The sequence below is a fragment of the Cryptomeria japonica genome, chromosome 9 (genome assembly GCF_030272615.1).
Source record: "Cryptomeria japonica chromosome 9, Sugi_1.0, whole genome shotgun sequence".
Lineage (NCBI taxonomy): Eukaryota > Viridiplantae > Streptophyta > Pinopsida > Cupressales > Cupressaceae > Cryptomeria > Cryptomeria japonica.
This window is the reverse complement of record NC_081413.1, coordinates 127,939,419-127,955,634: the sequence shown is the minus strand read 5'-3', so window position 1 is coordinate 127,955,634 and position 16,216 is coordinate 127,939,419. Positions and strand designations below refer to the sequence as shown.

General features: G+C 34.6%; 1 protein-coding gene across 7 annotated transcripts in view; it reads right to left on the bottom strand.

Moving 5' to 3' along the window:
* LOC131031391 (uncharacterized) overlaps window positions 1-11,982 on the bottom strand; it is a 140,401-nt gene extending 128,419 nt beyond the window's left edge. For 4 of the 7 annotated variants that reach the window (XR_009103035.2, XR_009103036.2, XR_009103034.2 and 1 more), the window contains exons 1-6: window positions 11,530-11,982; window positions 7,656-7,783; window positions 7,477-7,548; window positions 7,151-7,296; window positions 6,924-7,038; window positions 6,727-6,807 (exon numbers count right to left, since the gene is read on the bottom strand). Coding sequence is in view for 2 of the 7 variants with exons in the window: in XM_057962506.2 (XP_057818489.2) it covers window positions 6,727-6,807; window positions 6,924-7,038; window positions 7,151-7,296; window positions 7,477-7,548; window positions 7,656-7,783; window positions 11,530-11,821 (834 nt within the window). In the remaining 5 variants the exon portion in view is untranslated. The remainder of the gene's footprint in view (window positions 1-6,726; window positions 6,808-6,923; window positions 7,039-7,150; window positions 7,297-7,476; window positions 7,549-7,655; window positions 7,784-11,529) is intronic. The other 3 variants (XR_009103038.2, XR_009103037.2, XM_057962507.2) reach the window with 1 other exon arrangement.
* Between the last annotated feature and the right edge of the window lie 4,234 nt (window positions 11,983-16,216).

The following is a 16,216-nucleotide window of genomic DNA, read 5'->3' as shown; positions in this document are numbered from 1 at the left end:
CATTTTCATGTTGGCGATTCAATTTTCACTACGTGTAGACTAGTAGTTGATAATGGATGGCCCTTGTTATAATTTGAAGTTAAAACACCGGTATTTGAAGTTTCAATTAAAATCTCTAGCCCTTTCTAATGTGAGAATGTCACAGATGTTATTCAATTTCAGCTTCTTTCAGTTTTTTAAAGATAAAATTTTAATTCTGTTTAAGGTTTTTTTTTTTTTTGTAATCTGATTTTTAAAGATTATAATTGTTTTTTTATATATAATTTTAAAATCCACACCCAATTGATCTAAAATACAAGAAATTTCTGATGTCTACAATAATGTATCCCTCCATCCTGAAAACTCAAAGAAACATTTGATATTATATTATCACTTTCATGACATATGAAGTTTTAGTAGAGATATTTTGAATAGTCATATGATATTTTATGTCTCCCATTTCTATGTTTAGCATGCTTAGATGTGTATTTCATGTTTGTAGATGAATGTTATGCATGCTTAGAGTGTTGTAATATGGCATAGAGGCATGTAGCTAGCTTAGAGTTTGCTTGGACTAGCAAAAAAGTGCTTGCATGACAGATGGCACTTTAAAAAACTTATTACAACAATAAGAATATTTAAAGAGAGTGATTCTCATCATGCAAAGCAACAACGTGGTTTTTGTATGCAAGCTAAGTTTGGTTGTGGTAGTATTTCTAACCTTCACTGCCAAACTTTTGTGACCAACACATCCAATTTCTTTGAGATCAGAGCCACTGTTAATTTGGCAGTTTGCAGTTGCATGTAGTAGATTGTCCTGTGTGGTTAAGCTTTACGATTTTTTATGGTTTCTTTCATACTCAGTGTTACTGCCTTTTCCATGTCCAATCTAATGAGGAGCTTCCATATGCGGTTTGGTAGATGAAATCAGCCTTGGATGTTTGAAGCTTGAGAGTCTTCTGTATTCCTTATTTCCTCCTGATTTTCTGATATGTCAATACTCCAAGAATGGGAGCTTTGTGTGTTTGTGTAACCTTTTTAGATCTACCTTTTGATGATTATATTATTGTTGTTTTGTTTTACTCAGCAGGACCTGCATCATAATTGCCTGTTGAAGGTTTTATTATTGTTTTAGCGAAAAATCATTTTTCTTTATGTGTGTCGTGTTGATAGCCTTTTGCCTTGCATCATTTTAAATTTCCATGTGAACCTTTCCTATTGATACCTTAATGCTACATTACACCTTACTTGTTATGTGATTCAAAAAGATAAACACAGTTAAAATCCAGAATCATTCAAACATATTGTTATGATGTTCTCGATACCCCAATATGTTGATGGCGTGACAGAGTGAGATTGCAACAGATGTCACCATCTCAGGCACTCAGACTATTAGAGACCTTGCCATATGCCTTCCATTTCTCATTGTGCTCTATCTTCCAACACTCTGATAAAAGATGTACTCAGTGTTAAAAGATAAAGGTTTTAAAGAAGCATTCACATGGTCAATAGGACCAGTGGCACTCCATCAGATTGTCAGCTTCTCATACTGATATTCTCGGTTTATAGTGCTGGTGGTCCTCCATCTATGACTTTCCATGCTATAAAGTCTCAAGCAACCAAGAGCTCACCACATGGCATATCCTCAAGGCACATTAAGATTGAGAATGATTAAAAGAGATAATAATGAGCAATCAACGTGCATATTTGTGAAGACTGCGAATAGGTAAAACTGTAAACTTATGAGAAACCACCGCTTATGTCTGCATAGTAAGACTAGCACATTTTTCGAAAATCTCAAAAGGTGAAATCCTTATGAAATGTCAAATAAATGTAGTTAAGGAAAAGAGAACATACGAGAGTAAATTGAATTCACTTGCAGAATCATAAAGACTCAGATTTGCAGAAGATGATAGAATTGCAGTGCATAAGTCTGAGCTAGAGATGACACGTAAGCTAAACCAAGTGATTTTGGGGTTTAGAAATTTAGAGATGCAACCTTTTCACCAGATTTAACTAGTGCGAAGAATTATAATGAATTGCATTAGGCCTTCTAGAATACAATCCTAGATACACTGTTTTGGATGGTCCAAGTTACACTTTGGATGTCAGAGCTTCCTGTCAGCAACAAGTCATCAAACATCTTTACAGAAATTGTGTTTTGAGGTTTGGCAATTTATACCCTGCTTCTGGGGAAGGTATAGCCAATGTCACAGGGTTTACATTTAGAAGTAAATTAATCATACCAGGTAATTATGTCATGAGCAATGTGTTAAATGAACATATCTTTAAAAAATTAAGTGTATTTTTTATAAAAGCTCATTTAACTAATCTGAGGGTTGTATCCTTTTATCAATACTACAGCACTAGCACCAGATTGCAATACAAAAACTAATTGAAGACAAAACAAAACAAAAAAATCAGAGAAAATTACATTCTAAGATCTGAGGTAAGAAACTAAACTATAGGTATAGGGATCAATATCAAGCAATTAATGGACCAACCCAAGGCTGGAGAAAACCTCAGAATCCCTACCAACACATCAAAAAACGGCATGTAATACTTATACATTCATCTCTTCTATTGGTAAACAGAAGATAAGGATGTCATGACCCAATAATAAGTTTGGTCAGGAGGGGCTATAAAATCCTAGGGATGTGTAAGAGAAAGTTCCTAGAGAATTGTTTGAGCTCAATTTCGATGCAGCTATGAAAAGAAACCCAGGAATAGCAGGAGGCAGAGGGCTCCTCAAAGATCATGATAAACAACATCTGTTAATGTTTTAAGTCCACTTGCAACTGTATACAAATAGTAAGCCAGAAGAAATGGCTATCTTCGAAATAATAAAACTGTCCAAGGAAAAAAGCTCATAAAAACTTCACATGGAAGTAATATGCTAACTATTGAAGCAGTCAAAATAGGGGAAGTATATTAACTAACAAGTAAACAATAATATTCAAGAAATTAGTAAAGGAAAAAGAATTTTGTGAACTCGTACCAACTTATCATGAGAGCAGAAAATTTGGTGACAGACTTAGAGGCAAAGTGGAAGGTAAAAAACTTGAGCAAGATGGTTTATAATCATCCTTGCCTTCCATAGCAATAAAGCTAATTTCAGAAGGCTATGGCACAGCAAATGAGCTTCCTCTTTGTCAAAATTCTATTTTCCCAGTTTGACTAGTTAACACCAACTAGAACTTGACATCTACCCTGTTGGACATATGTTGTCGTTGATGCCAAAGGAGCGTTGCCTTTGATGTCAGAAAAGTGTCAGATGTGCTAGTCAGTTCTGTCATTCATGCAATGGCAACCGGAAGATTGAAGAATGTATAGATTTATAATATTGTCATGTCATATCAAAGCATTTTGAGTCGCAGATGTATTGTGGCTAGCTATGGTGATGGAATCAATTGAGAGATGATCGGAGTATCATATTGCATCTATTCATGTTGGTGGAAGTGATCCAAAAGTATGATTCGGAATGTATGAGATAAGTTACCCAAACAGTGAACTTGCACTGGTAACTTGTTATGATCTACGTTTCTTCATGTTTGTGAGTTGTGTCCTGCGGTTTGAAAGGAGAGTATGTCTACACATGCTTCATCATATTCGAAAGATTTCAGAAGTGATGCTTAGCGGACAAAAAGATTTAAGTGATAGAAGGGTCACTGTGTTGGTTAATGTTGTTCTGGTTTGATGTGGCAGAGGCTTGTGACATGCGCTCACCAAAGGAAGCATGCTACCATTGGCACCAAATCTCTTAATGCAACTAGTTGGCTGCTAGGTAAGGGACCTGGTGCAGGAGCACATAAGGGTTGAAATGCCCTTAACCAATTTTGGCTTGTGCGACCTTCCAGTGGTCATGTAAATACATAAGGACTGGCTCTAGTCCATTTGTTTGGTTGTTTAATGGTAGTTTTTAAAATTTCTCTTATCGGCAAGACCTACCCCCGGTCGGCAAGTCTTACCCCAATGAGTTCGCCAGAGTTTGGAGTGGTTGTATCGGGTATCAGAAGGAGTAGTTTCAAGTTTCCCCAATGATTAACTTGACCTATATTCGGACGGTGATCGCGGATGATCCTAAGGCTGTCGCTATACCGCAATGGGAAGATGATCGCCAGATAATTCTCACGAATTGGCGACAAAGCACATGCAAAAAAAAGAGGCGAGTTAACGACCGTGCAGGTTGAAGGTGGATCAACGGCGGTCGCTATACCGCATGATAAAGATGCTCGAAAGTTATCTCCCGCGACTTGGCGACCAAGTGGTGGGACCCGGCAAGAGAGAAGCTCAGGCAAGTTAACAAGTGAGCAAGTCCGGGATGATCGGACGACTGTCGCTATACCACTATGGCGAGATGCACGAAGTTTATTCCCCACGACTTGGCGGCCATGGTGGGACCCAGCGACAAAGAAGAGTTTCATTCCGGGCGGTTAGTGAGGTCGTGCTAAGGTGGCGGGGTAGGGACCCCGGAGCCAATTAGGGGGTGCCACGTGGCGAAGCGCAAAAAGAGAGATCGAGCAAGATCGGACGATCGGGGTAGCTGTTTGGTTGTCTTCCCGATGACCCGAAGGAAACGCCCGATGGAAAAGTGCAAATGGTGGACATGGTTATCGGCCATCGGCGAAGGTGTGTTTTGGTTACCCCAATCACCCGATGGAAAAGTGCGAACTTTGCAAGTCACCAACGGGCATCGAAAGCCAGGTTCTGAGGCTACGCCAATGACCCGTTATGAAACCGTGTTCTCCAGTTTGTAACTGTCTGTGTTTCACGACGGATGGATGAGCTATAAAAGTCTAATTGTAAGGCGTTGGATTGGTTGGATATTACAAAAAAAAACAAGAGAAATACATACAAGTCTGTTTTTTGGTTTTCTATCGGTGAGTGTTGTATTGTCTTGTTTTTGTTACGTTTTTCATTACAGCTCTGTAATTAAAGTTTCCTCTTTGTTGTTCGTTTCTTTGTTTTGAATTCACTGTGTAGATATGGCTCTGTCTTGAACCTCCACCGTGGGATCCACACGGCCATTGGAGTTCTTCAGGAAGGGCCAAAAATGTACAGTAAGAGTAGAGTAGCAAAAGGAGGAAACCAGGAAATGGCAATTGCCATTTCTGCATACTGAGCCTAGGCGAGCTTGGAAGAAGTCCGGCTAGGTTTCAGTAACCGTAAAGGAGTAAGTGCAGGGGAGGACTGGTGTAGAAGTCTGATTGCAAAATCAGACAGGATGATGACTTTACAGACTGCGAGTAAGCAAGGGTAGTCCTACACCTCTGCAACTCATAGTGACAAAATCTAGGAGCATGGAGAACAAGCTTCTTTATGAGCTAGTATCAAGTGTGTTAAGCAAATATTGGTAGGGAAGCACTTAGAAGTCTAGAGGGGTAGACTTGGAACCCGGAAGGGGATAGAAGTAAACTGTCAAGAAATCTAATTGATGGCAAACTAGGTTGCCTCCCTATCAGGACCCCTCAAGGGGCTCCGGCCCACGCTAATCAACATGAAGGCTATAAGGAACAAGATTCTTTTTATTTGAAGGCTGGAACAAACAAACAAGACTTTTAAGGAAGGTTTGGGGGACTAGTTGGATGCGAGGTAAGGGACCCCTCCGCCCCTCAAGGGGCTCTGGCCCAAAGGATAACGGGGACAAGCTTACTACTACTAGTAGCCCACCCGCCTACTACTGCTACTGCTACTGCTAGCCTACCCACCCCACCCTAGCCTCCCACCCCACCATCCCCCACCCACGCCCCCTAGCTACATTGGGAACCGCATAATGTGTGGGCTTTTGAACCTAGCCTATCACACGTTTCAGTTATGATTTTGTTGTGGCCAACTTGCGGATATTTTTTTTTATGTTTTGAGCCAACAAATGAATGTAATTGTAAGTGTAATGCATACATATAGTGATATAGGATTTGTCCTAGGTAGTAATTGTAGTTGGAATGCTATGTAATTAGGGCTTCCATTTGAATATCCAAATGCTTGATGTACAGTCAGATTTGATGTAATGTGAGTTGCATTCCAATCATTGTGCACCACCACCAGAAGATCATATGCAATGTGGGAGAGTGTCTAAAGGCTGGTCAGATCAAGCGCAAGTTGTGTTATCAATCTTGAAGGTCCGCAAATCATATCTTTGTAATCTGGTAGGACTAGTGTCTTACCTGTTGAGTTAGTGCTCAGATCTTTATGTTGGAGATTTGTGTCTCCAGTAGGTTGGTTTTTGCAGACATAATTGGGAATTAGCGTCTCTGACAGGTTGGTGCCTACTTCATATTGTAAGTGATTCATTATTTCTTTATGAGGCTAGATTTGGGCAGTAGATCCAAGCAGCTATTCTCACAGTGGTTTTTTCTATCTTGGGTTTCCATCTATATCTAGTGTTCTTTGTGTGAATGTGTGTTTTCATGTGTTGTTCAATTACTACATCACTAAGAAGATTTGAATGAGCTGCATCAATATTTTAAGGTTTGTGCTTGGAGAAGTTATTTATGGGGATTAATGTTTAACTAAGTTAAATTTGGGATATACTGATTCACCCCTCCCCACCTCTTAGTATATTGTGTGCCCTTCACACCCAACAATTTACCAGGTCTAGGGTCCTCTAAACCTAGGTACATTTACAGAAAAGAAAAGTATATTATGGTCCATTGTACCTCCATTATGATGCATTATATGTTGAAAAAACACTACCGATAGTAATAAAAACAATGAGCAAAGCATAGGATTGGAATTTGGTATCATTACCTGCTGATATAGATGCTCAGCTCTAGCCATTGTTCTTTTTCTTTTATATAATCCCCATAGAAATTTAAAAACTACCAAGGCCTGCAGATTGCAGAACAGATGATTCTTCCAATAAATAGAGAACTTCCAACAAATATCTAAGAGCTAGAATGATTAAAATTTAAAAACTGGGCATACATCAAGATTGGAGATGATACCAATGGAAAAACTATAAATAAAAATAAATAATTATTGGAGATCCATTCTCGAGTGCGACAACCAAGTGGTTTATACTTTTCCGCCAACCAATCAGGACACTTGAATTCCTCCAAACTGCATAAAATATGAAACATGAGACCTGTGTTTCTTTATAACCAATTGTCAAATGCAAACAATTTCCCATAAGCCAATGTACATGAAAATTGCTTTGACATAAGTTACAAACCCATCAAGTGTTGTTCGCATCTCAAACAAGCCATAGATAATATCCATTGCCTTCTCTTGCAGAAATGGTATTTCATCAACCTTCAAGTTGAATTCTTCCATTAGGTCGTTCTGATTGAGTTCTCGTCTCAGGTTCTCCCAAGGGAGCTGAAATGCCAAAGATTGGCATCAAGTTATTAAAAGTTAAAAACTTAACAGGAATGATGAAACCCTTCAATTGACTGCTTCGAAACAATATAAACTCCCTTATAATAAGTACTACTATCTCTTAGTTATCAGCTCATGAGAACTTCATAAAAATCGGGGAATCCAGTTGCAGAACCCAACCCAAAATATTCCAGCTCCGTTACACATTGATTGAGCATATAAACCACAAGCATGGTCTTTGACCCAGTCTGCCTGCACATCAAGACAGGATATAAAACCTATTTTATAATATATATAGCTTTGCATGCAATTATAAAACATCATTACATACTTCTTGTTAAGTAATAAATTCCACATACAAGTTTTTGAGCTTTCTTATCAAGCTCTCTGTTTTCTTTACATGTTCTCCCCTGCTTTATGAATCCTGGAAAACATTCCAACCTACCTCCCCCACATCTTCCATGCTTTGGACAAGGTATGCAAGAATCTGTAAAACGAGAAGCATGAAAAGGTGAAATGTAAAAGCTGCAAACCCAAGAGACAACAGATTTTATCCAGATTATACATAATAGATCCACTCTTTCAAATGGAAAAAACAATAATCCAGTTATGTCATAAATAATAACAAAAAACAAAATGAATGCTGCCGAAGGATGGGAGACTGTGAATGCAAATGGGCCTTGGTATGCACAAGAAAAGATTGGATGAGTCATGCTAAACCAATAACCTCTCGCTAAACAGGATGCTCCAAACTTGGGGAAAATGAATAGGAGAGAAGTTGAGAACAATCATGAAATATAACTTTCCAGTTATTTAAAGAATGAACTCACTGTCCAGAAGGTTATACAATTATTTTCATAATAAAGGATGCAATTTGCGACTCCAGTACAAAATGATGAAGAGATTGTAGTTGCAAACTTGCAGTAATTGTGGAGCAGAGCCTTATAATCATCAACAAAAAGAAGCCAACTGATGCAGCGAATGGATGGGCTATAGTAGGTTTATCTGCCACCAAAGAGGATGCTCTAAACTTGAGGAAATAGAAGAATGAGATCCAAGAGGATATGGCAATAAAAATTGTCAATTTTTTATGACTGATGGTGCATCGCAGAGGGTTGTGCAGTTACTCTTGTTAAAAATGAAGTAGCATTCCCCATGAGAGCAAGATAAAAAGCCTCAAAATCTGTTGTTGAGTAGGAGACTCGTTGATATGGTCATCATTAAGAGAAGTCTTCTGCTTTGGTATATCATGTTGAGTCAAGCATCCAGGAAAAAGTGTAACGCTCCAAATTGGCACATTCTTACAAAAATCTGTCAAAAGACTCAAAACAAATTTCCTGGTGATGAGTTCAATTTTTGCAGCTTAGTCAGATAAAAGACTCAAGATGTCTTCACCACATTCACCTGCCGTCTACCTAATTTTTTCCTAAATAATAAAAATAAATATTGAGAAGTAAAATCAAATATCCAGTTCTGACCAAAGCAACTCCAAATATATGATAAATCTAGATGCTAAAGAACCTAGGACTGATCCCACGAGATTTGGTGACAATGGTTAAAAAAGGTACTATGATTAGATGACTCCGTGTTAAAACAAAAAACAAGGAATTGAATTGTCAAAAGGATTATAGAACATTCAACAAGATCAGCATCAACAGTAGGTGCCCTCCACCTAAGATCAGCAATTTTCTTAAACAATTGCAACATACCAATTATTTACACAGCTAGACTACAAGTCAAGTTACCATCAAGTTAAGAGTAAAAGAAGGGGCCATAGAGAAGACAATTTGTAAAACAAAGCAAGGATTGTATGAATGGCTTGTACTGCCGTTCATTTTATACAATATGCCTACCACATTCATGTGACTGATGAATGATATCCTCCTTCCATTCATCAATAATTGTGTGATAGTGTACTTAGATGGTATCTGCATTTGCAACAGCATACAGGAAGAATATATGCATCGTTTGCACCAAATATGGGAGACATTTAAGAACAATTGATTGTTGCTCAACTTGAGGAATATGAATTTACAAGGGAATCATTGGTCTGTTTAAGCTTTGTGGTTGATGACAGAAAGTTGAATATTAATCCAACACTGAAGGTCCTTTAAGATGGCCCAGACCTTCCAATATAACCAAAGTAAGAAGCTGACTGTAAGTACATCCTAGAGAAAAAACAGAAAAAAACAAGTACTCAGCTGGGCTAGCTATACTGACAGAGGTCTACTGTATGTCAAAACTATTTGAAATGTTGATAATAGAAAAGTGAAAAGTTTGGTTACGTGTCAAAACTATTTAAAAAGTCATTAATAGAAAAGAGAACTCTTGATCCCAATCAATAGCAAAACATCTGCCTGTCCAAAGCAGTCAAAGGGATGTTAGAAATCTCACTCTATTCCTTTTGGTAAAAATGTGTAAAAAAGACACCTGCGTGGATGGTGCAACTTTATGACATGTGGTACAAACATGTTTTCTGTCTCGTAGATTCAATTAGAATCATATAATGGAACTAGGCCTGCAATTTGATGGTCTTTGTAGACACCTAAAATTGTCCTAACCTAATTAAATAAATATTTTTATATTATTCTCTTTTTTCTATTAATTAAATGAACTTTTATTTATTTAATCAATTCGCTTATCCTTTTTCAGCCCATTTTCTATCCTAATTTAAATTAATATTTTTATTTATTTAAATTCTCTTTTCCCAAATTTCATTTATTTAATTTATGTGGCCCTCCCTCTATTAATTAACTAAGTTTTTAAGTTTATTTAATTAATTCATTTAGCTTTTTCCCTTCATTTATCTTAGCCACTTCCTTTATTTTATTATTTCCTTTACCTACCCTCTAATCCTAGCCAACCATTTGACTTTTCACCTCTTAATCCTATCCCTTCGTTTTTAGGATGTTATCTATAAAAAGATACGTCCTCCCCTCTCCTTTCCTTATAGGAACCTTGGAGTATATTTACATTCTGCCAAATTGACTTTAGCCTACATCAAGCTGCATCATCACAACAACATCCATTTGCCATTGAGCTCTTGTGCAAGCATAAAAACCTGAGAGCAATCATATCAAAGGCAAAATCAATGGAGATAGGAGAACAATGAAAATCAAACCCATTTAAATGTGTGAAGATATCATTTGATTTATTTCATAATTTTGCATGTTTTATGGTTCTTCATTGATGTTGTGTTGGGTTTCATTGTAGATCTAAGGTTTTTGTGGTTGAAACTTGTTAAGATTTACAATATTGAGAGTTCAAATTTGACATATACAGTCTTTATCCTGTATTTCATGTTTTAGGTTTAATATTAGAAACAAAATTTCAAGCAGATGTTAGTTGGTTATATTTTCTGGTTAACTACAGTTTTAACTTTTACACAATAATTTTTATTTATATACAAGCTTATATAAGTTTCACTGACTCAATTTAAATAATTATGTTTACTTCTTTGATTAAATTAACCATTCAGTAATTTTAGAACATAAAAAGATTGTGATTTTGCAAATCTCACTTGGCAATTCAAATAAATAATGCAAGAAAAAAATTTAACATTGATAAATTTCTTTTGAAAGAGAACATTACAGCTGCTTAAATGACTAAGCTGTGACTAATTTTTTCTTTGACAAGAATGCTTATGGTAAATCATAAGGTTTCTATAATGGAAACCCGTATTCAAATAACCACAAGACATATTATATCTGCCAATACAAAAATGTTGAATACCGCATTCAATTCTGTGTCTGGCATACCCAAATGTTTAATTTAGTTAACATGTAGTTTTTGGTGTGACATACCCAGATGTTTATGAATATAAACTAACACAACCAAATCTGGGTATGGTGTACTCGAGTTCGGCTAAACTATCTCACATCCTAAGTGTTACAAAATTACATCAGATGAACAAACACATTCAATTCTGGATGCAATATTTTTAAATGTTAAATCAAATAAACTACCACGTCCAGTTTTACATGTACAGTACCACAATAGAAAAGACAGATGTAAGTCATGGGTAAAATTAGAAAAAAAATGCAGCTACGCCGAAGGAAACCCCGAAGAGAATTAACACATCAAAAAAGAAATTAAAATTCCCAAGCCACAAACGAACAAAGTACATGAAATGATAGTTCAATACTATACGCATTTGAAAATCCAAAGAAAACAGAAAAAGAAATCGAAGCTGCATATCTTTATTTGTGAACTGCATTAGATTAAAGCCCTAACCTGGCAAGACCTGCAATTCGGCATCTGAGTCGCAGAATGGTTTGAAATACCAGTCGATTATATAAGTGGTGGAAGTGGCGACTAGCACTGCAACTGCCAAGACGCCTACAAGCTGGACGAACTGTTCCTTTGACGGCAATTCCAGTGATGGAGAAGGGGTTTTCTTTCGCTTGTGCTTCTCATTCTCGTTAGCAGGGGAATTTGATCTGTGTTTTGAACGCTTGGGCTTGCCTTGTGAGTGAGAGTGGGGACTGAAAGACATGGGAAGGGGAGAAGCTGGAGAAGACGCCATTCATGTACGAGTATCCAGTTTGAATGTTTTTTCTCTTCCACGATACTTGAATACCTTTCAGAATGAAAAGAAATTCTGATTTCCCTCCGCTGCGCTTTTGCGGCGGCTCTGTGTTTTCTGAATTGTTTGTTTTTGTGGAAGAGGGCTTAAGCTCTGTTTTTAAAGAATCATAATTAAAAAGTCTTTATTTGAAATGCTGGTGAAAAAGAGATGGGTAAGTTTAATTTGTATTAAAAAATGATTTAGAGAAAAATAAAGTATTTTTATTTGTTTTTGTTATGCACATACAAAGATATTATATTCATGGGACTACCAGCGTCCTTAGATTTCGAAACTTAAATTTTTAATCATGCAGCTTACTTGCATTATTGGTTACTTTTCACAACAAATGATATATTTCATTCAATTATTGGTACTTATCATACAACAATTGGTGCAATGTTATACAAAGGTTGGGCATTAAATCAACAACTTCTATCACAAAAATTGGAACGTGCTCAACTACTAGGTCCTTTCCCCTACACTACAAAATTACCACCAACTTTAAAATTTTCTTAAAAAATCTCAGCAACTCCAGCTCTATTTTTTACTAAGCTCTCTCCTTTGAGACCCAGCATTAGTCCCTCTCCCTTTAAAGTAAAATTGCATGGGAACAAGCTAGTTGCTTAATTTTAAGTAGAAATTGCATTGAACGGCAACATGGAGACATGAGATGATGTTTTCATATCACCATTTGCTATTTGCTATTCTTGTAATTCTATAATTAAAGATTATTTTTCTATTAAAATTATTTTTTTCATTTTTATTTTTTATTGATCCTTCCTATTTTTTTCACTTTTTTAATTTTTTTATTAAAAATTGAAAAAAAAAATTACAAAAATGTTTACTTTTCTTCCCCTAGCACAAAGCAAAATATTTCAATGGCTTTACATTTTGTATTTCTTGAAAACATGAGCCTTATGTAATACACTTGTGTATTAAAGCTACAATTAGTGAAAGATATGTAGTAAATTTCAAATTAGTAAATTTATTTTATTTTAATTTAGGGAGTTATTAAATTTAGTATATAATGTTATATTTTTTAAAATTTAAATTTAAATCATTGAAATATTTATAAATTAAATAAAATTAATATTTGATTATATTATCAATATTTAATTATATAATTAATTAAACATGTTATATTTTTTATTTATTGAATATATTTTATTTTCAATTGTAATATAAAGATATTTTATAATCATATAACTATTTTAAAAATTAATATTTGATTATATTATCAATATTTAACTATATAATTAATTAAATATGTTATATTTTTTATTTATTGAATATATTTTATTTTCAATTGTAATATAAAGATATTTTATAATTATATAATTATTTTAAAAATTATATTTTTTATTCTCTTTACTAAAATAAATAGTTATTTGTTAATTTTTATTAAAATATATGATTATTTCTTTAATTTTAATTTTTTTTATGTGAGTAATTTAATAGTTCTTGTGAACATGTTTGCATCATCAATTCCACTCCTTCCTATCATTATGGTTATGTCTATAAGTATATAAAAAAAATTCTAATAATTTATATTAGTAAAAATATTTTAAAAATACTATTAAATAGTTGTTAGTACAATATTTATGGTTATCTCAACTTATATTTAGTGGATTATCTATATTTTTGCCTAAATTTGCTATCAAACAATCTGTAGGTACAAATAATTGTAGTCTTATCAACAAAATATTTGTGTAATACTTGGCCAACAAAACCAAAAATATTGGTGTTGAGGAATATATTTATAGTCTTGTCAAAAAAGTATTTTTCGCACAAATATTTATATTGTTATCAACCAAGTATTATTAGTATAAATATTTATAGTCATGTAAATCACATATTATATCTCTCTTACACACACACACACACACACACACACACACACACACACACATTGTTTCTCCATCCCTATCTTTGTCTCTATCTCTATCCCCCTCTCTCTCTCTCCTTCTCTATTACTTGTCTCTATCACCTTCTTTATCTCTCAATCTTTTCCCCTCTACATATATCTCTCTCTCCATGCGAGTAGACAAAACCCTTGGATCATAGATAGTGGTTGTTCAAAACACATGTCAAGTGATAAAAGTAAGTTTATTACCTTTACTAATTGGAATGGTGGTGTAGCAAAGTTTGGTGATAAATCGTCCATACAAATTAAAGGTAAAGGTTTTGTAAGTATTAATGATACTTTCGAAGCTTGTAAAGTTTGGTATGTAGAGAACTTGAAGTATGATTTGTTAAGTGTCAGCCAATTATATGATGATGGATATTTTGTGAACTTTTAAGAACAGAAGGTAATATCTATTATTTAAGAGAGGTACAAGATGCACACTATTTGTTTGGGCAGATTGGTGAAGGTTGGTTTCAGCATAGATGGAAGCCCAAGATTTTATCTTCTTTCTAATTTTGTTCATATTTTCGCATATGTTTAGGGGGAGTCCTCTATTGTTCATACTTCTTGCCCCTGACCCTTTGCCATTGATGTCAAAGGGGGAGAAATGTTTTGTAATGTTCAGTGTTTCAGTATAGGCGTTGATGATTGTTTCTTATCAGTTTTAGTAACTTCTGAGTTTTGTAGATGTACTTGGTTTGTTTAGATTGCTCCACAGTTGCTTCATAATTTTGATTTTGACATCAATGCCAAACAGGGAGATTGATAGCAAACTTGTCATTGATGTCAAAACAGTAGCAAACCAAATAAATGTATCTATTGCTTCATACACAGTTTGCATTGATTTTTTATATGAAAGTTTTTGCATTGAGACTTGTTTTACCAAAAAATACTTGCATGAGTATCATCAAATGATTTTCTTTTTAATATACTAATATCAATGATTGTTATTTTATACATATCGTCAAGTTGCTTCAGACTATGACTTCTAGTGTGTGAAGGACCTTAGTTTGCAATTGATTTTTGTATACAGGTCATGGTTTTGTACATGCAGATCTTAATATTGTGCATTTTGGTATTCGAATTATTTCAGATTGATTCTCCATGTTTTGTTCATGATGTTCAAACCATTTTCATAAACCTAGGTTATGGTGGAATTGATAAGTTTATGACTGTTGCTTTAAAGAAAGATATTCAGCGATGAAGACTTTAGTGGTTAAAGAGTTGGTTGTAACTGTCAACCAACCAACCGTTGAGAACTACTTTAGAACTAATTTAAAGTTTGATGAAAGAAGAATGTATTTCATTTATTTTATGAAAAGTGTATGAAAGTAGTTGATTCAATGAGTTGCCATAATTGTTTAGACAGTTGCAAACTACCTTCAAAACTAATTTATAATTATCAACCAACTAGGCAAAGAAGTTGTTGTAACATGGGTGAGATGATGTTTTTTGTAATTGCAAACCTTTGTAGCATCGAATAAAAGGAACAGGTGACAATGTTTGTTGAAGATCTATTCAAATACAATGGTTGTGATAGAATTTTTTTGTAGCTAGCAAAAATATAAATAAGGATAATATCATTCATGAATATTTGATAAATATTTTGTAGTCATATTTTATTTGTGAGACGATTTCCAAAGACATATCTGAATTGCTGAAGAATTATTCTGAGTAATACATGCTTGTAGATACAGACTGTTGAGAAGTGTGAATAACAGCAGTGACTTATTAACATTTTTATTAATGGTGTTGGATTCAAGTTTGTGTAGACAAGGTTGTTGCACAGTTGTTGAAGGTAAAAACGGTTTTCAGATCATACACATTTTGTTTTGCAGAATACTAATATTATCAAGTGCAATGACATTCAAGAGTATTTTATGAAACTAATATTCAGTTTGTGAAAACTTGTGTATCTACATTCAGTACTGTAATTATAATTATTTAGATCATAAAATACTAATAAGGTGGGTGATATATAACTTTCTTTTGTTTGATGTTCAAGGATATTGAGTTGGTACTCAATTTGTTATGTTGAGATTTGTGTAGAGAGTTGGTGCTCTTAAAGGGGATTTGGTGATTCCTTGAGTTGGTGCTCTAAAAGTTTGTAAATTTTTTAACTATGAGGATAGATTAGGACAGTATATCCTAGTAGCATTTCTCATTCTATTTTTCCCATCTTGGGTTTGCATACACCTAAAAATGGTTTGAAGATAATTAATTGAATAAGCAATTATTTAATTAATCCCCCTCCCCAATTTAATTGAATCCATTAGCAATTTGATTAAATTCTTCCACTCATCTACTCATTAATAAATCTAACGATTTATTTAATAGGTTCATTTCAATAGTCCCCTTTGATTAATTAATTCAAATTAATTAATCCCTCGCCATTTAAATTCATTTCTTCTAATCCTTAATTAATTAAAATAAATCAATTTATGTGT